Raw genomic sequence first — 25009 nt, forward strand, 5'->3', positions numbered from 1 at the left:
ATAAGTTAAAGCAGGAGGTTATATAGTTGAAAATAGTTGTGAAGATGAAAGAGGAAGAAAAAAAGGAAACAAAAGTAATTCTTCATCAACCTCCTATAGAAGAATAAATAAGAAAAGCTAAAGAATCAACAATGATTCCTTATCAATATTAAGAATAGAATTTACAATGTAGAATAATCAATGAGAGAATGTATCTTATATTATCAATTGGATGTATTGAAGAAGCATAGAATGATGCTTGTATATCCATTAACATATTATTTATTATGTAATAAAGATATGTTTGAAATATAATAGCAAATATTTAAATTAGAAATTGTAAGATACTTCTTTTAAGTACAATTTCTATAATAGATAAAATCAAAGAGATCCTATCTATTCTTAATTTGATACTTGATATTGATCATCAATTTGATACATCATTCTTTTCTATTGAAGATAGCTTTAGGAGAAGTATAATGGATAGAATATCATATTTGAACAATAATCAATACATGGCAAAAGTCATAGAAGAAGTAACAACTCTAGAAGGTTGTTCTATGAAAGTCGTTCCATCTTATATGAAAGGATATCAACTTGAAGTATATAAAAAGATAGATATTAATAACCTCGATGATAGTGTGTATAGAAATTCTATATATTACTCTTTAATGACATTTTGGGATGGAACATATAGTGCATATAATTCATTACAAGGGCAAGGATTTGTTAATAGCTCATATTCACAAAGATTTAATCTTATTGAATACTTCTTCTATTATAAAGGAAGTAGAGAAGGACTAATTAATACTGGTGTTATTACTTTTGATGCTGAATATTTTCAAAGACGTATGTCAAAGTCTATATAAGATGTAATAACATAGTATGATGGTACTATAAGAGATGGTGTAGATATTGTACAATTCTATTATGGAAGAGATAATTTAGACAACAGTAAGATATAAAAATAAAAATAAAATTATATTTGCCACTTATTATTATATTCAATGCATTTGAACATTGTAATCATTCCTTCATCAGCTGATCTCTTTTGAACATCAATGGATATTATCTTTTTGCTTTTATATTTAGAACAATGCTCTGCACCTTCTTCTATGAGAGTTGTTGATTCCTTTGAATCTATATAAAAAAAAAATAGTGTTATTGATGTCCTCATAATATTTGATACTTAGTACCTTAATGCTTCTTTTGATCATACATTCAACATTAAACTCATATCACTTGATCATGTCTTTGTCACTGCCTTTTGGATGGAAGGAGTTCATTGTCTCTATGGCAGATGAGTTGGATGAGATAGTAACTATTTTGAAGAGAGAAATAGATAATGAAATTATAATATTTCCAATACTAAATGATGTCTTAAGGACTTTCTATGAAATACCATTAAGCAATGTAAGAGTAGTGATGATTAGTCAAGAACCATATAAAGGCATTGGTAAAGCCAATGGATTTTTATTCTCTAATAATAAAAGTTATCTAGTTCTTCCATCATTAAAAAAATATATTTAAAGAAATATCCAATGAGATAAGAAGCTTTAACATACCTCCTCATGGTAATCTTACTAAATGGTGCAAGCAAGGTGTACTACTTCTAAACTCAAACTTAACAACTAAAAGTAGATCAAATAAGAATCATGATGCTCTATGGCAATGATTCACAAAGACATGTATAAGATTATGTTCTACAAAAGAAAAAGAACATTATGTAATCCATTATATAATTATCATAACAATATATTCTATGGTTTGAAATATATAATTATAATATACTTAATTGTAATATTTATAATATCTATTAATTAAATGAAAGACTGCCATTAATGAATAAACAAAAATTAGATCTTATTGGACTCAAAAGGAGGATATACAAAGAAGAAATGAAGTAATAAGATATTTTATATGTACCAACGAACCTTGTAGCTAAGTTACCTAATGAAAGATTAGAAGAGAGTATGAGAAAGAGTAGAAGAAAGCTTGAAGAATTCTTTAATCTCTTAGATCATCCTTATTACAAGACGAACACAATAACTAAGACAATATATGTACACAAGAAATGGAACTTTTATGATGAGAAGATACTTAAAAGGTTTAAAGATGGACAAAGAGTTAAAAAATTCACATTTAATAATAATCTAATAATAAAAGATAAAGATAATACTTATTAAGGTAAAGGTGAGGAGTACGACTCTGATTAATCTAAAGGATCTATTGTTGAAGATTACTTTCCAAGATTCATTGAATGTCTTATACTTAGATCTAAGAAGTATGAAATGTGGACTAGTAAGCAAAGATACTAGTAGATGGTGTGGTATTTATTATAGGAATAATATTATTTATAATAGCTAAGGTATAATGCAAACTATAGATTAAAGGTGATCATCTTGACCTCACCATCTTCTAAGTCAAGAAAAATATTCTTCCTTATCTTTGCTCATTATTTTCTTTCTCTTATAAATAAACTACTCTACCATTGCATTATTTAGTATAAAAAGTATGCTACAAATTTGATGTATAATATTTGTAGTATACAATCCAAACTTAATTATTTATTATAACATACTATCATAAGTGAGTTTTTTGCTTATGTGTTATTTTACCATCTTTGCCACTCTATAGAACCCATATTAAAGTCTAGTATACTACGGATATCCTAAATGCTCTATGTTCTACTATTCCAAGTCGTACTACAAAAGGCTCTATATTTACATGTCCTAAATACGTACGAGTGTTTGGTCTCAATCACTATAAACCATCAATACTTACCATTGGACCAATCTTTTTTGATACTCAAGACAGATGTGAGAATATATTTCTTTTACATGCTCTGTCCATGATAGTATTTTTTTTTTTATACTACCAATAGTCTTTTGAAGGACTTTCATTATAGCAAAGATGTTGACAAGGTTATTACACAATACAGAGACTTTTGATACTCCATTGATCATATAGATTTCACAATGACATTTTGATAGTTGTAGTTCATACTTTTCTTTTCATACTAGATATCTGAAGGTATAGTTTCTCTCTTTGCACATAAAGACCTTCCTTCATCCTTTTATAACAAATGATCTTCTTATAGTTGATGCTTCTTCTGAAGGTTTGTAACAACAACCAATAGGAACAGGGATGATAAGTACTACTTTGTCATATGCTATGATGCTACATTCATATGTATTTAGAGTGTTGATACACTCTTAATACACCTTTTGATTGGAAGAGACATATACATTGTTGAAGACTTTACAATTATCAACTATTATGTTCTTGATTAGATCTACAATGTATACCATCATAATATCATACAACTTAACAATATCATTGTCCATTTCAATGCTTTCTATAAATATTGAGAGATCCATTTTTTGTGTTTTGTATACACTGATATGAACATAATTGTGAATGTGGATACCACATGTAATTATTTTTAGTTACACATGTGTGACTTTTTTTTTGATTTTTTATATAGTTCATGCTAGTAAGTATTTGCCAATACTATAATGGCTAGCCAACTCAAGATTGTATCTTTTTTTTTTATTCTATAGAGAAAATTACTTGAATATCTTCAACACAAATTATTAATAAGAATGACATAGGTTCTCTTGGTTAGGAAACAAGAGCTTTGGATTACTACTCTATATGTTTTGATCCAAAACGTTGTCCATGACATATAGAATTTATACAACTCAAAGAATTAGTTGTCAATCCATTATGCTTGAAGGAGATAATAAAAGTTGGAGAGATGATATGTCCCAGATACAGATCATTTGATTCTATAGAAAAGATTAAAAGAAAGAAAGTATGTTCTAATTATAAAGATCATACAAGCATATATATATTTGATCTGAGAAGATGTGTCTTATTAATAGGAAAGAACCAAGCTATATTATATCAACTTCTACTGTGAAGGATATGTTCAGTACTTTATCAAATGATCAAATAAGGTCTATAGACTATGATCTATCAAGTCCCAAGGATTTCATAATGAATCATATACCTATTATATTTAATTACATCAGATTTTCTTCAAGATCTAAAAATATCCTTGCTAGATTGTACATTTCAATACTAAGAAATAATGGTAATACTTTTGTTATATATAAAGAATATTATATAATAATAAGAAAGGACTCATTTGAGAATAATGAATGATCTCTAATAAATAGGATATCTAAAAAAGAAGGTACATTTAGAAGATACAACCTTAGTAAGAAAAACAAGCATTGTGCAAGAGCTGTAATAACTCTTGATCTTAATATAGAATTGATAAAATAGGTGTTTTTATATCTTTCTGTAATAATCTTAAAGTGTAAAAGGATGGAGATTATGTACTCCTTAATAGACAACTATCACTTCAAAGTATGTTATTTATGGCATTCAGAGCAAGGATGATGCTTGATTCTTATAGTATAAGAATTAATTCATTTGTTTGTTTAGCATTCAATGCAGACTTTGATAGAGATAAAATGAACATATTTTGTACATCATCATATCCTTCTAAAGCTCACTGTGATATACTTCTTGTTGTTGATAAGTACATCTTATTGCCTCAAAATTCGATGCCTATTATATATGTAATATAAGATACAGTTGTAGGAGCATTTATGATATACAAGACAAATAAGGTACCAAGACGATTAATATTGCATGACTATATTATGGTATCTCATGCTCATCTTGATATATTTATTATTATATAATATACAATTAAGAAGACTCTTTGTTATTTAACAAGTTATCAATAGACACAAGACTATTTTCAAGCATTAAATATGAAGTTGTTGAGATCATAGAAAAAAGTTCATGAACGAGACTCTTGTATACATTCTAGATGGAGATATCTTATATCACAATGATGGCATTGTATTGGTTGGTCAATAAGTAAAATTTGGTGATACCATTCTTGTTAAATTAATAATAAAAAAAAAAAGAACAAAATATAGAGAAGAAAGTAATAAAGAGCTTTGTATCAAGACGGGCTGGTAAGGTAATTAAGTACACAAGTGTTGAAGGAAAAAAATAATTAGAGTAAGAATATTGCTATATATATTTCTTATTGTAGGAGATAAATTTATATCACAATATTTACAAAAAGGTGTAATAAGAGCTATTATTTCTCAAGAAGATTTATCATTTATCAAAGATAGAATAGCACCTGATCTTATAATCAACCCTCATGTAATATCTAGAAAGATGACTATGGATCACCTACTGAAGATGGTGATGAGTAAGATCTATGTACTAGATTCAAATAATATTTGAGACCCAATACTTCTTTCAAAACCAAAGTCTAAAGAGAGCATCTGTATAGATGCAATAGTATTTAATAGAGCTCATAGAAGCTTTGAAGTTGATATAGCTAGATTCTCTTAAGAGAAGATGTACTGTGGTACCACAAAATTACCTATAGAAGCAAGAATTACAATTAGTATATGTTACTATTACGCTCTTAGACATCAAGCTAGAAACAAAGTTTATTCAATATCCAAAGGTGTCATACAAAGTCTTACAAATCAATCAGTTGAAGGACAATCAAAAAAAAGAAGACTACGATTTGAAGAGATGAAGGACTGTCTTATAGCACATATAGCAACATTGATGTTTTTTAAAAAACTAAAAAATACTTTTGATTTGTATGAAATACAGATATGTCATGATTGTAGTATGATATACTGTAGTAGTCCATATATTAATTGCAACAGAAAGAACACAAAGGAACATTATTTACCTTACAGCTTTAAATTACTAGTTCAAGAATTATCTATGGCCAATATAAAAGTGGGTCTAAAGTACATTTATCATCGACATCTTATAATAAAATATATATATATATATATATATATATATATATATATATATATATGATATTTCTAAGTATAATGAAGTATATCAATAATGCATGTTCCTACTTTTGATCTATTATCTATTATTATACTATCTCATATACTTTGTACTGATTTTACTACTCTCTTACATGCAGCTCTAGCTAATTCTATTAATGTCCATTCATGAGATGCTCTAGTGAAGTAGCTATAGCTTCTCTCAACCATTTCAGATATATTTATAGGTATCATCTTATCTTTATTTGTCAAAAAGTCTGTAAGCAAATTAATATGTTTGTCATCAAAGCATACATTGCCTTTGAGTACCTTTGATAATTCTTTTATCAATACATTCTTTGTAGCTTCTATTTTTAGATAATTTAGAATATCTACAGTTGAGTCAAAGGTAGTGAACTTAGCATCTACAAAATCAAGTTCCAATGTACTCATTAGATTAGAATCTTTTGTCTTTACTTCATCATTATTGACAATTGCATGTTTTATACCTTTAATGCCATAAATTTGTATAGGGAATATTATAGCTTTGACTAGACTATATACGTACATTTCTATGTCTTTGCTTTTGTTGCACACTATACTGTTATATCTATAGTATGCTCAAACTCCAGAGAGATGAGTACTTATATGATATTATTTCTATACATTGACTCAACGATCCTATCTCTTATCAGCTTCAAGCTTATCGTATAAGCTTTCATCTTTTTGATATCAACGATCATCTTAAACACTACACCTGCATTGTAACTTTTCTATTATTACATACCATCAAGAGTCTAAATTATATTCTATATAATATGATGACATTATATCCGAAATAGTAAAATACACAAAATCTAAAGGAATTATATTTCTTATAGTATATATAGTCGATGTTGATTGCTTGAATGAACAATTCAAAATAGATTCTAGTTTGGCTATTTCCTCAAGTACTTCTATAGCTGTAGTACCAGTACTATGAAATGAACTAAGAGCTATTTGAGTAGTTGGCTAACCAATAGATTGTGATGATATAACACCTACATCCTTTCCAAGGCACACTTGGACTTGAAAGTACTTTGTAATGAATGCATCTCTTTTGTTCTCATTGAGCTTCTGTAACTAATAATGAGATTTTTTCATACATGTCTTTTTAACATAAGACAGTAACGAAGCGTGTATTACTAATTCCTCATTAGACATACTGATCGTTGTATTACTTTATCTATTTCAAGGCAAATACAAGCAATAAGATATAGACTCTTTTGATGTAATCAAGTTGAAGAGCATCTTTGAGGATGTTGATATCCAACTCAATTGGGCCTTGTACATGAACAATATATTATTAATACAAGCATATTAATTAATAAATATAATATATTATAAGATATATTATATCAAGCCAAACGTTAAGTATCCTAACATTGCACGCATGTACCTTAACTCCTACAACTTGTAATTGAGTGGTACTTGGTACACTTTTGTATATATTTTGTATAACTTGAGATTACTCATTAGAAGTTATGATTCTACGTAAAAAATCAAGAATATGCTCACAATCTTCAATGAATGTTAGATTTTTAATGTCTATATTAATATCATCTTCATCAAATATGAAAGTCTTCTTTATTATATACCTTATATTTTTCTCTAAGGTTTTCCATGGATCATGAGGATCTGCTAAAGCTGAAAGTCTTCTCTTTGTAACATAAATGCAAATAATATATTTCAATCTTAATGTGATAATAATTGACATACTATATCAATAATTTATAACACATAATAATATTGATAAGATAATTTGTATATAATTATATAGTAAATTATCATAAAATTAATATTAAATATATTAAATCTTATAAATTTTTATAATTTAAATCTATAAATGATATCGCTAAATTATGGAAAAAATCAAGATTGTGAAAAATCTAATCTATCATAGGATTATATCTTTTTAACTACAATAATCTTAAAATAATTAAATTAGAAAGAGATCTAATCACATTAAATATTACTAAACTATGATGGTTACTAATTATTACTTCTACATGAATAGTTTAATGTATAATATTTTTAAAAGTCAATAAACGACCATCTATTACTTCTATATGCACAAGTTTGATTTTCTTAACTAAAGATATATCTTTTTTTTGAGAAAGTCTTTGCCTATAAAACAAGCTGAGGTTCTTGAATCCAATAAGATTAAGACTTTGTGATTTTTTGGTTCTAAATAAACTTCTATTCTAAAAAAAGGTAAAGGATCTAAAGAAAGAATAAGATCTTTACTTGATATTGTATAAGCTTCTACTTGCACAATCTTCATTATAGTTGAAGAGACTTATTTTCCAATACATTATCTTCTTTGGCAAACATGCTCTTCATTTTGTGATTGCATTGCTTCTTTGGACAATGTTGAATAGTGTACTTAGATTCTTTATAATATATGTACAAATCTTCTTGATGGTGACAAGTCTTTTCTTGCTTAGTAAGAGGTTTTAAACATACCATATCAATTTTCATTGGTTTCGGCCTTAATGAATAAGTTTCTAAAAACTTAAGAGTAACCATCATTATTTGACTTGTTCCTCTTCAAGTAAATATTTATTCTTGATGCCTTTTAAATAATCTATTGTTGTATGCAATGGCTTAAGCAATAAATTATTTCAAAGATTTTACTTTTGATATTATTAATAATAAATCTTTAATGTTGTCTTTTAATCCATACCAGAATAGATTGATAAGGACTATCATTTTAATCCATGTTACAAGTAAGGTTTTTGAATTTAGTAGCATATATAATTACATATCATGATTCTTATAGTAAAGATAAGAACTTAATCTCTGTTAATTTTTTTTGATTACTTTCTCCAAATGTAGCCGTAAATACTTTCAAGAACAAATTCAAATTATAAAGTAATAGTAAATCCTTTGCTATCAAAGTTGTAAACCAAGAGAAAGTACTTCTAGATAAAAATGTGCATATGAATCCAACTTGAATAAATCTATTAGGATATTAGAAGAGATGCAATCTTAGATAAAGCTTAATTTATTGCAAAAATATTCAAAATTTTGATCTTGTTCCATCAAAATTCTAAGGCTTATTAATCCTTTTCTCCATTATATTTGTAGAAGCAAAACTACTTGGATTTGGTTGTGAGATTTATTTGCTTCCTTCTTTCAAGTACTTAACTTTTTAACACAGATTTTGGACTTTTTTTATATGTATAAGCTTATTATTTCTTTAGCTGGTGGTGGTGATAAATAAAATTTCCATCTTAAAAGTGTTGAAAATTTTGTAAAGATATACAATAGTTGTAAATCTATTCTCACTTTTGCGAAGTATAGCATCCATAATTTTTTCTTCTATTTCAAATAATTTGACAAATCCACAAGTCAAATAAGAAGAGGGTAATTTGTAAGTTCTAATATCAAATGAAAATTTTTACAAAGAGGGATAATCTATTCTTTTTTTCAGAAAAAAAAATAGTGTTAGAAAATTAAATAATTTGTTTAAAGGTGGATAATCTACAACCTTTAAAATTCAATTATGGAAGTCAAGTAATTCACTCACTTTTAAAATAAGATAAGAGCAATTAGTTAGGACTCTTATCAAACTATCAAAGACATGAACCTCAAAAAACTAGAATGTCAATATACTCTTATTTTATTCAAAAAGACTAAAAAATCACTCAAAGAAGATATAATATTAAACTAGAATGGCTATTGCCAAAGACAAGAAGACTAAAAAATCTTGAAATAAGACTAAGGACTAAAAAGATATTGACAAGAGTGAAGAAGGCTTTACTCTTGCCTTCGTATATACTCTTAACTAGGAGCTATATGACAATGTCTTATAGGACCTATAAAACATGTTGACTTTATAAAATACATATTTTAACTTATAACACAAATTTTTTATATATATGTTGCTATGATATAATAGAGCTAATAGATGAAAGAGTGTAAAAATAATTATATTATATAAGATCTTAATTCAAAATATTATATCAAATTATTTTAGAAATATAGATAATAGTCAAAAAGATAATAAAATTAAAAAGTACTAATATTGCCTTATATAAAATGGGCATCTATTTACTTTTATAAGGCCATAAATAAGACAAAAAAAAAATTAGAAAATTAAAGGATATAAGCATATATAGGAGAGAATTAAGAGTATATTTTAGCAAACTTTACTTCAAGAAGTCAAGAATTGATACCCAGAGAGGATCGGTTGTCAACCTAGGTTAAAGTCAAACTAGTAAGTATAAAATTATACTTCTATAGCAACTTTAGGATTTTTTTGGAGATCAAAGAATAAGATTTGATAGCAAACTTGATAGAGTTTCTATAAGCATTGATTTTGTGTGATTTGGATTTGTAATGACTTTGTAAGAGCCTTACAAAGTCAAGTTTGTTTTGGATGATTTGGATTTTTAAGAAATAAAAGAGCTTGATATTTTGGACAATTTTAGGATTTTTATAATAAATTTATAAGTAAAATTTTATGAATTAATGGTTACAATTGTGTTTAATATATATTAAGAATTTTAGCTTAATCTAATGGTTGAATTGAGGACTATTGAGGTTTAAGTGGGTCAAGGTCTTAGAAAGTAGAATTTTATGTCTAATAAGAGTTTCTAAGATTTCTTACAATCTACAAGTTGGATTAAAGTGAAAGTTTTGTATGTAAATAGTAGACTTATTTTTCTAAATATATGAGAAATTTGAGATTAATTCAATAGTACAAAAAGAAGATATTAGTACTAGAAGATCAGCATTAAGGTCAGAAAAAGAAGCTAGCCAACATCTGAGCAGATTTTAGGATTTTTCTTCCATTTGGTATGTGTGATTGTTTTCAAATTTCTTATATTTGTTTATAACTAAGAGATTAAGAGGTGTGTAAAATTTTAAATAAGATCAATGGTTTAATCAAAAGATTTTGAGGTTCTAAAATACCTTAGGATTTGGTTAGGATTTGGTTTAGGATTTAGGAATTGGTTAGGATTTGTCTAGGATTTGATTTAGGATTTAAAATTTAATTAGGATTTGATTTAGGATTTAGAATTTGTCTAGAATTTCATTGAAGTCTATTAGGGTTTCAACTAAGGTTAAATTAGAACTTAATTGAGATTTATTTAAGATATATTGTGATTATTTTAATATTTTTGAGGACTTTTTAAAGATTCTTTGAAGGTTTATTATAGATTATCTTTCAATTTCTTAAAGATTTTTTATTTTTTCTTTTGTAATTTCTTTAAGGTTTCTTTTTTAATTTGATTAAAGCTTGTTTATTATTATTAAGGTTTATTTAGATTTTATTTAGTATTTTATTTGAATTAAGATTTTTTTATTGTAATTTCCATTCTATCTTCTATAGCCAGGTGTCCATTGCACTCTCAAGCAATACTTCATGTATTACCACAGTACTACATAGTTTGCTTGTTTTGCAAGCTATCAACACATGGTTAACTTGTTGATCAAGTTTCTAACCTACTAATCAACTATAAATACATGTAAAGTCTAAGGACCATTTATGAAGCTTTTTTGGAAAATATGATAAAATAAATCTACTTTTACTTACTTCTATCTAATCATATAGATAAATATTAAAATAAATATGTATATCCATGATACTTCTATAGACTCAAAGTGTATTACAAATTATTATGTTGATGCTTTTGCATGCATGTCACTTTTGGTTCTATTTCTTGTTCTTTATGGTCTTTCCTTCAAATAACTCACTCATAGATTTTTTAATTGCATAGTTATTGTTGAAAGCTCAACCAATCTTTTATGTAGATTCTTTTATTGATGAAGAAATAAAACACCAAAATTTGATTAACATCACCATAAAGTAGATGTAAACTATCAAAAAAAAATAGAAATATAGGTATTATTGGAATAAACTAGTTAAAAGTATTTACTAAGTAGTATTAATGATGAAAATTTTTAATTGACAAAATATCTCTTTTTTTCAAAAAAAATCTTATTTAATACTTATATAGTAGATGCAATGTATTTATCATTGTCCTTGTGCATGAAAAATTATGTTTATCAATTTTTATTCTTGCTTCTTTATATTGCTTAAGCATAAGATTAATAGATGATTGTCCAACAAGTGCAATGTAACATAATTTTTGTCATTTATTATTAATAGTTTGAGCAATAAATTTACTATTAGTATCACTCTTATATAAGGCAATAATATCATTTTTTGGTGGAATGCCTATAGCTAGCAATCTTAAAGTTAGTTCTTTTTTGGTTGGTTACAAATGGCAAAGAAATAAATGGCCTTAAAAAGAAGAAGTAGCTCCATTGTTATGAAGAGCATTTTGAACAATCAAATGCCATTGAGTACTATTATATAAATGACAAGCAAGCAGTACAAATAGACACCATGTCAAATGACTTACACTATTTTTTATGTGATATAGCTTTGATTGTACATAAATTTTTCAATACTACATCTCATTTTTTCAATATTTTTAAAATATTCTTTTAATGGTGCACAACTATATCCCTCACTTTCCATTACAAAATACAAAATAAATTTTAGAATATATAATTTCCTCTCTTTTATCCACTACACACAATTTGGAAAAGAGTATATACTTGAACAAGATGAAGAAGTAAATTTAATATACACATAATTATAAAGAAAGTAGTAGAAGAGAAATAGAATAATGTTATTACTAGGTATCAAAAAAATTTGAGAATTGTTGACAATTATATTTAGAATGATGATTTTATTTATCCAAAAATAGATTATAGTCTTAATAATAAAGAAGATTTATACTATTCATGTACAAAATTGTGATGATGGATAGGTTTCTTTAGTAAAAATTAGAATCTCTTTATCATTCATGTGTGTGTGTGTGTATAGATATATATATATATATATATATATATATATATATACATATATATATATGATAGATGTATCATTAGTATGAATAAATTTTTATCCAAAATTTTTCATAAAAATTCAAAGCCATACTTCTACCATGTAAGACAGTGTACTTGAAAACCCTAAAAACTAAATCATTATAAATCACAAACTAGAATATATACAAAACACATAGAGATAGAAAAGAGTGATATTCTAGTGAGTGCAGTCGATTCCACCAACTAGAAGACGGATGAAGGATTCTCCAACCTCCTTCGATAATCACATGTAAACAAAACACAGAACATCCATCCGTAATATCATCCATCCACTCACCCATCCATCCAACGTTCACGACATTGAGAACGTGAAGCTGAGTAACAGAGCACGAGAGCGTGTGCCCAGTGCAGGGAACGTCAGAAGAACCCTGGCGGAAGCTTCTAGCTAGTGGGGGGTGTGGTATCCGCTCAAGCATGATGCATCATGATTGCCATCCATGTATCATTCATCACCATCTTGTCCGTCCGAGGGGGGAAGGGGGGACGGTTGGGCGGCACCGTAACTGGGAGCTTCACTGCATCCATCGCCAACAACAACAACAAATAATCAAAAAAGCTTTGTAAAATTAATCTCTTTGTTAATCTTGTTAATTTTTTTCGTAACGTTTAGGGACGATCATGGCCACGAGTATCCGTCACCCGGAGATCCTGTGGGCGCAGCGCTCCGACAAGATCTATCTCACCGTGGAGCTCCCGGACGCCATAAACGCGCAAGTGAAGTTGCAGCCCGACGGGCGGTTCACGTTCACGGCCTCCTCAAAGGATGCCAAGTATGAGGCCGATTTTCAGTTGTTCGGAAGAGTGAAGGTGGACGTGAGCAATATCGACGAGGGCCGCCGCCATACGTTCTGTGTGATTCAGAAGGAGGAGAGCGGGTGGTGGGACAGGCTGCTGAAGGAGGGTAAGGCGCCGCCGTTCGTCAAGGCGGACTGGAACCGCTGGATCGACGAAGACGAAGAGGAAGAGGCCGGGAAGCCCGCTGAGTTCAACATGAGTTCTGCCATGGACCGGTACCCGGATTTGGATGAGACGGAGGACAGTGACGATGATGACGACGAAGTCCCTGATATGCAAAAGGCAGAGGTGTAGGGTGCGAATTCGTGACCAGGATGCTATTTGCATGGATCGGCGTGCATGCTCGTGGCCTTTTGCTTGCAGCTATTCAGTAATCGATACAAACCATTTAACAGCCTTGAGGCAATCGCTCTTGGAAACGGTATAATGCACAACCCTGATTAAGTTCAAGAGATAGTTGTTTCGTGACGAAGGTGTGTCGAGTATTTCAAACCCTGACAAATTGTAAACGAAGATTGTGTATCACAGCTACCGGGTCACCTTGACATTGATTAATCCATTTATTCAATCAACCTTTTGACCTTGAATGCGTACAATGTACATTTCCGCGTTTTCTTTCGACCTCCAACAAATTCCGTCCAGCAAATTCTGTTTGTATACATATACACAGACACACGCAGAGATTGTGTGTGCGAAGTAGACCTGATCAACATGATTGACGTCCTTTTTGTTCGTGTGACGATCCGCCGACAACGCACAGTATTAGTCTGTGGAGGGCTTCAGAAAGGAGAAGAGCGTCGGAGCAAATGTGGACTGAATCTCGTCTCTCTTTGTGCTTCCGAAGCCTCATCTTCTCACCGTCAATGCCTTGGCTTCTTTGTCACGGTTTGCTTTGTGACCAAACTCTTTGCAGTTTTTTCATGTGGATGTTGTTGCTTTACCATTAAAAAAATTTCAAGTAAGTTCAATTTTACTAGAGTGGTTATGTCTGAATTAGACTAAAGAAAAAAAAAATATATATATATATATATATATATATGTTTAAACCTCAAATTATAAAAGACTACCTACTAAATTTGAACAAATTGCCAAAAAAGGAATAAAATTAATTAGGAATTTTTAACTACAAAAATAAATTGAACATTGGTAATTTGTCTATCAAGGATAAAAAGTTTGATGCAGTTTTGTATTTAGTATAGACATTTTTTTTTTTCAAATTTTTCATGTCAATGGCAAAATCTTTATCATCTACTTCAATTCTTTATCTTATGTATATTTTTAGATCATGCACATTGAATCATTTTTGTATTGAATTCATTGATAGTAAAAACTATCATCTATTCTTCATTGTTTTTTATTCATATGATTGAAAGAAATTTTTTTGTGGTTGATTAATATTTTGCTATTAATGCATGCTAAGCAATCAATATCAAACTCCTAATTTGCAAAAAAAAAATAGTGACACATACTATCTTTCTTCTTAAAAACCACATAAAAGATTTGTTCCAAAAAAACTAAGTTCTCCACATGTCTAAGTAATTCTTCTACCTTATCAAAAAACTCTATAAGTAATAAAACTTTTAATTTCTTTTAAACAAATTATTATAGAACCATAATTAAATTGGCATTAATTGTTGTAGTGTTGTTGTTTTTTTTTAGTTTTATTTTAACTTCTAAGTCAATAGATTTGATTATTAATCAATCCAAATTTTCTTGTTTATTTTTTAAAATATGCTTATTTTATATTGGGCTTTTGAATTAGATTTAAAATTTAATTTTTTTAAAAAAATAATTCTAATAGTATTCTATTTTAATATTTTTTGATAATTTAATAACATATCTTTGATATCATATTTATTTGCATCAAAAAACATAAACATTAAACATGAGTCTCTTAAACATATTTTATGCTTTAGTTGACTAATATGAGATATAAAATTTTTTTGTATTATTAAGTTAAATAAATTATTATAATAAATTAAGTATTACATTTTTTTAAATATATAATAGCACTTATAATTTATATTACTACAATTATTTTTATGCATTATATTTCATAGAATAAAATTTAAGAGAAAATATTAAAAAAAAAGAGATAAAATCATAATTTTGAGTTAGAGACTTATGCTAGTTTTTACTTTAGAAATGCCACATAGTTATTGAAACTTATTACACTAGTTTTTTTGATATTAGAAATCCACTGCAATAACAGTCTAAAATTCAGATGCTTAGAATGTAAAAATTGTGGTCTTTAGAAGCTTTTATTAGGCTTTCTTGTTAGCTAGTATATATAAAGGTAAGACTAAAATCGTTTTCATTTTTTTGAATATCTTTGTTGTATCATAGTCTTAGTTTAAGATATTTTAGTTTCTTTACATTTGAAAAAGTTATTGTAGTTCTTTTTTATTTGATATCTATATTTTTTCTTTGCTTACTTTTTATCTTCTCAATGGCACATAAGTATATTATCTTTTGAGAATTATATTTAGATTCATGGCCTTAATAGTTTGACAAAACTAACATACATAGTATTAAAGCTTTTTAAATAAAGAATCAATATCACTTAATAATGCAATATAAGCATCATAAGTCAAATTTATTGGAATGTAATTTTAAAAAATCATTCTTTTTTGGTTTTTAATATTTCTAAAATAATAATATTTTGATGTCATTTTTTTGTAAAAAGAGACAATTAACTTTTGAAATTTCCATTAAATAGTGGTATAATAACACCTTAAGACTTCTATACTTTTGTAATAAATAATTTCATCAATGAAGATCTACAACTTAATAATAAAAATAAACAAATTGAGATTGTAAAACTTTAAATTTTCAAAGCACAAGAATAATAATTTAATTTCAATAATATTTCTCTTTTATAAATATTACTTATAAAACCTCATTAACAAAATTTTCAACTAATCTTGTTATTTTGGAGTTATTGTAGTTAAAAAATATATTCTCTAAATAAATTATATATCTTTTTTATTTCAATTTTTCTTTGAATTATCATTAAATTGATTAAAGAATATTGTACTCTAATAAAAATCAATCTTCTACATATTGGAACAAAGTTATTTTTGTGAGTTGTAAGAAAAAGATATCCATTTGTTATCTATGCAACACAAATTTTAATTCAAGGAGATATTATTGTAGAATCCTATAAAAATATAATAAATATCAAGAAATATTTTAAAAAAAGAATACTAATATTTTTCCAAATTAAAGACCCAATGGTTGTACAATTAATTATTAAAAAAATAACTCCATTAATATATGAACCAATTTACAACTTGTTTCAATAATAATTAAAAAATATTAAAGAATAAATTAGTATTTCCTTGTAAAAACCTTTATTTGATATTCAAAATGTTACCTGAGGACAAAAATCTTTTTCATGAATGCAAAAAATTTAATACAGATTATTGTTGTCTTAACACATCCACCATTGAAAATTATTACAATTAATCTTTGATATCTAAATTTTTTTTACCAATTAAGTGAAGTTAAGATCTATATAAAAATAAATCTAAAAGTATCTAAATATTTGATATATATATATATATATATATATATATATAAAAGATATAAATAAGAGTCTATTACTAAAACTAGATATGGCCATTTTAAATATAATTTTATGCTTTTTGAATGTATAAATGCTCTAACCACTTTTTAATATTTGATAAATTATGTATTTGATGAAGTTTTAGATAATTTTAGTGGATATTATTTGAATAATATTCTCATTATTATTAAGAATAGAGAGAGATATAAATAAAAAATATATTTTATATTATAGAAACTTAAAATTATTGAATATATTCTAAAATATAAAAATATAGTTTTTATAGAAATTAAGTAGAGTTTTTAGAATATGTTATATGAAATGATGGTTTATAAATAGATTTTAAGAAGTTCCAAATTACTATGGATTGAAAAATTCTAAGAATTATATATAATAAGTAATATTGTTTTTATATTTAACAAAAATTATAATTTTTTAATAAATATTTTCTAAAAAATAATATCCTATTTATACAAATAAATTGTAAAAATATATATATTTATGAATTTAAGATTAAAAATCTATTAATTTAATTATTATTTGAATCTATATATATTTATATTTTATTAATATATATATATATATATATATATATATACATTTAGCATAATATTATGACAAATAGATTTAGATGATTGACTTCATTCTATTGCTTATCATTCAAAAAATATTCCAATTGCTAAAAAATATTATATTATTTACAAACAAAAAAAATAGTATATTTTTATAAAAAATAAAAATGCTTCAAATTTTGTCATTTTTTTAATCTATCACATGAATCTCAAGTATTTTTGTAAATAAAGTTTTAGGTTTTATCAAGTTTATTAGAGCTTGTCTTTGAGAGAAAAGAACTTGAGGAATGTAAATAAAAAAAATAAGATGTATACCATAGAGAGATGACAAAAAAGAAATAATAAAGATAAGTATTCAAGAAATAACTATTGTCAAAGACAACAAGATTAGAAATTCTTAAAACTAAACTAGAACCAAAAAAGGCATTGACAAGAGTAAAAAAAGGTCTCACTCTTGCTTCTATATATACTATCTAATAAAAGAGCTAAATGGCATCATTCTATAAGTCATCCAATTTGTGTCTTAATTTCAAGGTGAGTTCCTAACATGTCCACAATGTAATCAACTTGTGCCACAAGTAACCAACATGTGCAACATGTGGCCAAATTTTAAAATAAGAGATTAATATTTGTAACATATTAGCAAAGTTTTCAACCTACTAATTGCCTAAAAATACTTATAAAGTCAAATCCACGTCTATGAAGCTTTTAAGAATTTTCACAAAGATATTATCAAATAAATATACTTTCATGTATTCCTATCTAATTCCTCTTATCCTCCTAATTATCAATGTCAATATTGTTGTCTATGACACTTTGTGACAATATAGATTCAATATGATATACTATAAATTTATAAAAAGTCAAATTTAATTATTTTTATATAATAAACTTATAACTTTGTAGTAATATAGTATTTTGGATATAATAAATTATTTTGAAAAATATTTGATTGTTACAAATATAAAAAAAATTGTAGTATCTTCAAATTTTTAACACTTTTTCTGATTTTTTGATCTTATATTCTTGATTTTGTTTTTGTGAAGATAGATTATGTAACCAAAATGAATTATGTATAACCTTGCAAAATATATTTCAATATTGAAGAAAAAATCTGTTTTTGTTTTACAATATTGTTTTTGTAAGTACATTAATTTTTTTTCTTTTTTTTCATATATTTAAATTTTTTACTTATTAAATAAAAAAATGTAAAAGAAAAAATAATTATATGTTATGTTATTAGAAATACATGTAGAATTTATCAAAATACAAGATTACCTATCACATTTCAATTTTTTATTTTTTTATTTTTTTTTTGTAACAAGCTCAAAATGCAGTAGAATATAGAGCATCTATTTGTTTTTATTATATTTATAAAAGAATAGAATGCTTAAATTTTATAATTTCCATAAATTAATACTTGAAAGCATATTTTTATGTATATACTAATGGTTTCTTTTCTTAAAAAATAATACTATATATCATATATTTAATAAATAAGTGGTTATTTATAAAATTATATTATACATTTTTTTTCTTTTGACTAAGTATAATTTATTATGTTCTTAAACTACTTATCTAGAATTAAGAGCATATGGAAAAGTATTTACGATCTAATATTTAAGCCACACTATATCATATAATAATTATTTTTTATTTTTTATGATAGTAATATCTATTTATCTATATAAAAACTTGATCTTTTTAATGTAGTTACTATTAAAGTAGATTGTTTTACCTTTGTAAAAGTACAATACTAATTGATAATTAATAAATCAAACACAATATTATCTTCTCTTGGATTTTGAATACTTATGATATTGCTAAAAAATTATTAGGTTGGCACTTCTTTTTTACTATGTAGATACTCTCTTGTAATAAGTATCCTACATACACACAATAAAAACCCTATTTGCATTAAAAAAATTAGAGTAAAATTATAATAAAATATTCTCTAAAATAAATTAATAAAATGTTTAAAGAAAGTAAAAGAACTATATAAAATATATTATATATTTTTTAAATTTAGTTAGCAAGAAAATATAAAGAAGAAGAAGAAGAAAAAAAGAACTATCCTAAGTGGTTGTATACAAATCTTTTACTGTTAATTTATCCTTAAACTTTTTAGTGTAAATAAGAGTTTTCCAATGTGTATGTAAGAGTGTGCAGTACAAAGCGGTGTCCACATAGTAAAAGAGGGGAGTCTACTTAGGAGTTCTCTTTTGTTACAATCTTCTAACTTATATGAACAATGATATCCACACAATTACAAATAGAATTATGGTTATTCCAGTATAATATTTAATATGTCTCACAATAAAATTTAAGATCTAGAATTATAAAAAAAAAAAATCAAAACATATCACGTTTTAATAATAAGAAATGTTTTTGCAGACCATTCAATTTTTTATTTCCCTTAATAATAGAATCAACTGACCATGGTATATGAGATCTATCTTTTATTATTCAATTTTTTTTAAAACAAATCATTGATTTGCTTTCATAGGATATAAGTGGTTATAACATTATTAATTTTAGATTTAACTTGATTTTTTCTAGATCTTGCAATGAGTACAATATCAATGTAAAAATTAGAATTAACAAGAGGATTTTAACCACTTCGAACATTCTTATGTATTCCCAAAATAATTTCTACAACATTCAAAATCTGAAAACAATTTGCAAGTATTAATAAAATATATATATATATATATATATATATATATACATATATATACATATAAAAATAATTATTATATAATAATATTAAATGTATATGTCTTAATTTTAAATAATAAATTTATTGAATAATTTTAAATAATTAAAATACTCAAAATAAAAAAAATGAATATTTAATAATCTTTAATAATTAACATGGTAATTTCATATTTTAATAGAATTTTAAATATGATATTTTATTAAAAAAATAAAATAATAATAATCTTCATTTTAAATTTAAAAATTACAATATATCTAAAAATATAGAACACATATTAAAATATTAGTATCATCTAAAAATAATATATTAATCTTTAAATAAAATTATAAATAGAATCTAAAAATATCATGCTTATATAAAAAAATATGATGTTTTCCTAAAATATTATATACTATCTATTATTATATTAAGAAATATTATATATTATCTATAATAATAGCAATATATTCTACTTGAACATGTTACAAAGTAATTTAATCAAATAAATTTTATAATATATTAATATATATATTACACAAAATTGCTGCTGGTTTGCTCTTGTCATTCCGGCGAGTCTTTGGTGATCTCCCGTGCATCGATTTCGGAGCTATCAGGCATCGTTTTGCTGAATTCGGCCTGTGTTTCGTGTCTCACTTGTATCAGTTTGTGCGGTGGAGTTGCGAATTCAGTGTCGGAAGTTCACATCAGTTGGGAGGAGATTGTCGGTAGTTATGGGGTTGGAGATGGGGATCAATCTGGGAGCAGCAACAGAAGAAGAGGGGTGGTCGGGTGGTGTGCATGTCACTCTAGAGTGTCCTAGGGATGCAGCGTGGAAACTGTTTTCGGACTTCGGAGGTTTGTGCAAATGGAAACCAGCAATCACCGTGTGTGATTTGGTGGAGGGGAAAGACAATGAAGTGGGAAGTGTTCGGTACTGCAGAGGGACGCTTCCAGATTCGTGGGTTCATGAGTGGCTACTTGTGCACGATAATGAGAACTATCTGCTGAAGTACCGCATGGAGGGGAACCGGTTTCGGTTCCCTGAAGGTGTTCAAGGCTACGTCTCTCAAATTCAGGTGTAGATCCGATATTTCTTTATATAGCAAGATTTTTTTTTTGATTTGTTGCGGAGATATATAATCGCTGGTGGGGAAATGAAGGTTGTGCAGGATCCCTCTGTGAAACTCACGAGTTTTAGGGAGTTCCAACGTGTAGAATTTATCTCTTCATGTGTATGGAGATCTTTATCGCTCGAGTTTTGTTCTGAACTCAAGGACTAACCTTTGAGACGTTGATTCGTGTGCAGTTTCATGCCGCAGGGAAAGGAAAGACTTCAGTAGATTGGACATACTCCGTGCAACCCGTGGCCACTCAGACCTACGAGCAATTCCCCAATTTTATGACGGGTTTTTACTTATATAATCTCAATATCCTTCAATCAGCCGCTAATACATTGCCCAGTTCCTCTAGGAACACTTCTTGCAACCTTAACTGCAACAAACGATGTAGTACAGACCATAATAGCTGCTTGGACTCGGTAAAGACCTTCACATCTTGAGCTGTTCGTCCCCTCGTCAGATCAATTAAACCGAGAACGGTTACGGAGATTGACTTCATTGTCCCTGCTGCAAAGTTTCGACTCTGGCATGAAGTAGAATGAAGGTACACAGAACGTCAGAGGAAGGAAATAGTTCATCTGGTGAAATTCCTTGAGTTGCGGCAGAATCCGCAGCAAGATTAGTCCTTTATTATTTGTCGAAAAAGAAACCAGAGTAGCGAAGTAATTACTTTTTGAAGAGAAACAAACCGTCTTCTACCATCCCAATTGCTACCCTTTTTGTTGGTGCTCAGGTTGGGTAAGCCAGGCTGAAGTAACGCCTAGAGAATAGGTAGGGGTGAGCCTAGAGAAGGATCAGAGAGGACAACTTCTGATTAAGAAACAGTTTGTGCAAATCAAGCAAGAATACAACCCTATGCAAGAATGGTTCACAAAATGATTTCTCTACATCTCTTTACATCAAATGAGGTTGCAAACTATGCTTCAACTTCAAATCATGCCACAGTGTTGCTACTGTTGAACATGCATGGGCAACGTTACACAGCGTTTTTAGTTGCCCACCCTCGAATAATGGGGCACTGAGTGATCCACTCTCAGGCATCTATTGTGGCTCATGGTTAACGCCCATCGTCTGCGAAACATCGTAAGAAACGTTTCAGACTTCTGGAGGTCGGCTTCATTGTTTTCAGGTGCAAATACTAGTACACAATGTGACCCTGAAATAATGCTGTTTCCCTGGCAGTCCATACACTCCAGGCCACTAGCAAAATCCTGAAAACGGTAAACCGATACTACAGGATCGGTCCCTTACAATAGTCCTTGAAATAACAAAGGCATCTTTGTGTGTATAGTATAGTAATCTGCCGGAGAAAAACTTGTGGAGAAAATCAAACCCTGTGGAGAAAATCAAACCCTGTGGAGAAAAACTTAAATTAATAATGTGAGGATACAGTTACTGTGACATATGAATGAATGATGATTGCCCATTTATTTGTATGTGTGTATTTATATATATATATATATATATATATATCTATTTATTTATTCATTTATTTACAAATACATTTACGTATCAAATTTCCCCGTAAGCTTCCCTGAAGAGGATGAATACCGAATACAGACAAAGGCAAGAGGCCGCCACTATTTGCTTCCCGGAGGAAGGTCTCGCTCAACAGGTCTCCGATCGAACAAACCCCGTCCTCGTTACCAGGGTTTTCGCCACCACCACAGCAAGATCATCTACGGGGGAACCCATTAATACCCCACTCCTGCTGACCAATTTACCGCATACAAACCTCCTGCAATGTTGTTCTCCTAAATTCCTCCTCCGTTTGTGGTGATACCGACACGCTGAAACTGTGCAGCATACGGAAAGGGATCAGATTCACCTGTAGACGGCGTGTTTGATGGAGAGCTAATGCTTGCTCAGTTGCCCTCTTTCGAACTCCATGATCCTTGATGCAAATTTACGGACTTGCGTTGCGGCACTCATCATCGTGGTTTCGGCATCAGCCAAACAAATGAGGAGTTTTGGACCGTGTCGATCTCACTGCAACGCAAAGATCTTGAGGTGGCGCCTGTGAAGATCACCTTGTTTTTTTTTTTTTTTTTTTTTTTTTTGTTAAATAAATTTTATTTATTCATGTTCCACTTGTTTATTGAAGCGTAACATGAGGGGGTGTATCTCTTTGCTGATTGGTGGAAATTTGAGAAAATCAGTTTCGAGTTGGTTTAATTAAGGGCTCAAAATCAGAATGTACCATGCAAACGTTAGGAAGGTGTGTTGTTTGATTTTATGGAGGTGAAAACGTTTGGAATAGTTACATTGTTTGCTTTAATCCAACTCTTCTATGATTTTATGAGGTATTTTATTTCATTTTGAGGAGCCATATAAATAAAAGCAATTGAATTTTTTGGCAATACTTTCTTTAGTGATTTATTAATGTAAATTATTTTACCATTATGACCTTATTTGATGAGAGTAGAAGATTGTTGTTCTCTACTTCTAAACTTTTATGCAATAAGATGATTAAAATATCTATATAAGATTTAATAATGTATTTTATTTTAAAGTGTAAAGAATAAAAAGAAACATAAGTCTTTTTTAAGACATCATTGCTCATTTTATTTTATTCTTTTACATTGATTTCCATTCTTTTATGACAATTATGCCAAATTAGAGCTAATTCTCTTTTATTTGTAGTTTTATTCCATAGAAACTTCTACTTCATCTTAAAACCTATAAGTAATAATTCATTCTACTTTATTTTTTAAATACAAGTAAGATATCTTTGATTTTGTAGTAATTTCTTGTATTTTTTTGATAATCATATTTTTCTACCAAATAAATAGTATTCCATAAATAATTATAAAGATCTAAATATTTAGAATAAACTATATATAATAGAAAAGTTAATTTTGTATATTGGACCAAAATATATTAAAAAGTTGTCATAGATAGACTAATGACTTTGCCATTCTATTACTTTGTATTATGGCAAATATACAATTTTTCTTAAAATTAGATCCATTATTCTTTGAAGATTATTCAAATTATTTTGTGTAAGTAGATTTTAAAGTGTTAATATCTTTCAAACTACTAAAGCATTAAGATTAGTCTAAGATTTAATAAGCACTTGATTTAATCTTAAAGAGAGGTTTTTTTTTTCAATAATAGCTTGTGACAAGTGCAAACATGAAGCTTATTTGTCTGCTTCTATTGTATCTTGCCTTTCTTAAGCATGCAATATTAAACTAATAATAATATTTACTTGAACATCTCTACTTGGAAGTTTCTTACAATTGTAGATGTATATACCTAAACCTTTTGCTACAAGTTGCAATTCCAAATTCTCACTAAAATTTATAATGTTATATCTTTGTCATGTCTAAATTTTATTTTTTTCTACTATATTTAATTATACTAGTATTTTTTATACTTTCTAAGACTCCCAATTTTTACAAAAAACCAAAGCACTAAATCTAAATCTAATAATATTTGCTCTTGTGGCTATAATTGCACCAATCTTAGGTATATTTGGTTGAAGAAAATTC

General features: G+C 27.6%; 2 protein-coding genes across 2 annotated transcripts; both read left to right on the plus strand.

Annotated features, from left to right (window-relative positions):
- Positions 1-13184: 13184 nt before the first annotated feature.
- LOC112281152 (co-chaperone protein p23-1) lies at positions 13185-14146 on the plus strand. Its single transcript, XM_024517369.3, has one exon. It carries the CDS (start codon positions 13383-13385, stop codon positions 13851-13853), a length of 471 nt encoding a protein of 156 aa, XP_024373137.1. The 5' UTR covers positions 13185-13382; the 3' UTR covers positions 13854-14146.
- A 6982-nt stretch (positions 14147-21128) lies between these two features.
- On the plus strand, positions 21129-22286 carry LOC112281593 (lachrymatory-factor synthase). The gene is made up of 3 exons (XM_024518244.3): positions 21129-21473; positions 21704-21803; positions 22249-22286. Exons 1-3 carry the CDS (start codon positions 21129-21131, stop codon positions 22284-22286), a joined length of 483 nt encoding a protein of 160 aa, XP_024374012.3.
- The last annotated feature ends 2723 nt before the right edge of the window (positions 22287-25009 follow it).

This window comes from Physcomitrium patens, chromosome 4 (assembly GCF_059467195.1).
Source record: "Physcomitrium patens ecotype Gransden chromosome 4, ASM5946719v1, whole genome shotgun sequence".
In the NCBI taxonomy this organism is placed as follows: domain Eukaryota; kingdom Viridiplantae; phylum Streptophyta; class Bryopsida; order Funariales; family Funariaceae; genus Physcomitrium; species Physcomitrium patens.

What these genes read in the sequence shown, in the direction of transcription:
- LOC112281152 (XM_024517369.3), top strand. Translation starts at nt 13,383, where the DNA reads ATGGCCACGAGTATCCGTCACCCGGAGATCCTGTGGGCGCAGCGCTCC.
- LOC112281593 (XM_024518244.3), top strand. Translation starts at nt 21,129, where the DNA reads ATGGGGTTGGAGATGGGGATCAATCTGGGAGCAGCAACAGAAGAAGAG. An exon ending in GCTACGTCTCTCAAATTCAG is followed by an intron (nt 21,474 to 21,703) that starts GTGTAGATCCGA and finishes ATTCGTGTGCAG; the next exon opens with TTTCATGCCGCAGGGAAAGG. An exon ending in ATTCCCCAATTTTATGACGG is followed by an intron (nt 21,804 to 22,248) that starts GTTTTTACTTAT and finishes GTTGGTGCTCAG; the next exon opens with GTTGGGTAAGCCAGGCTGAA.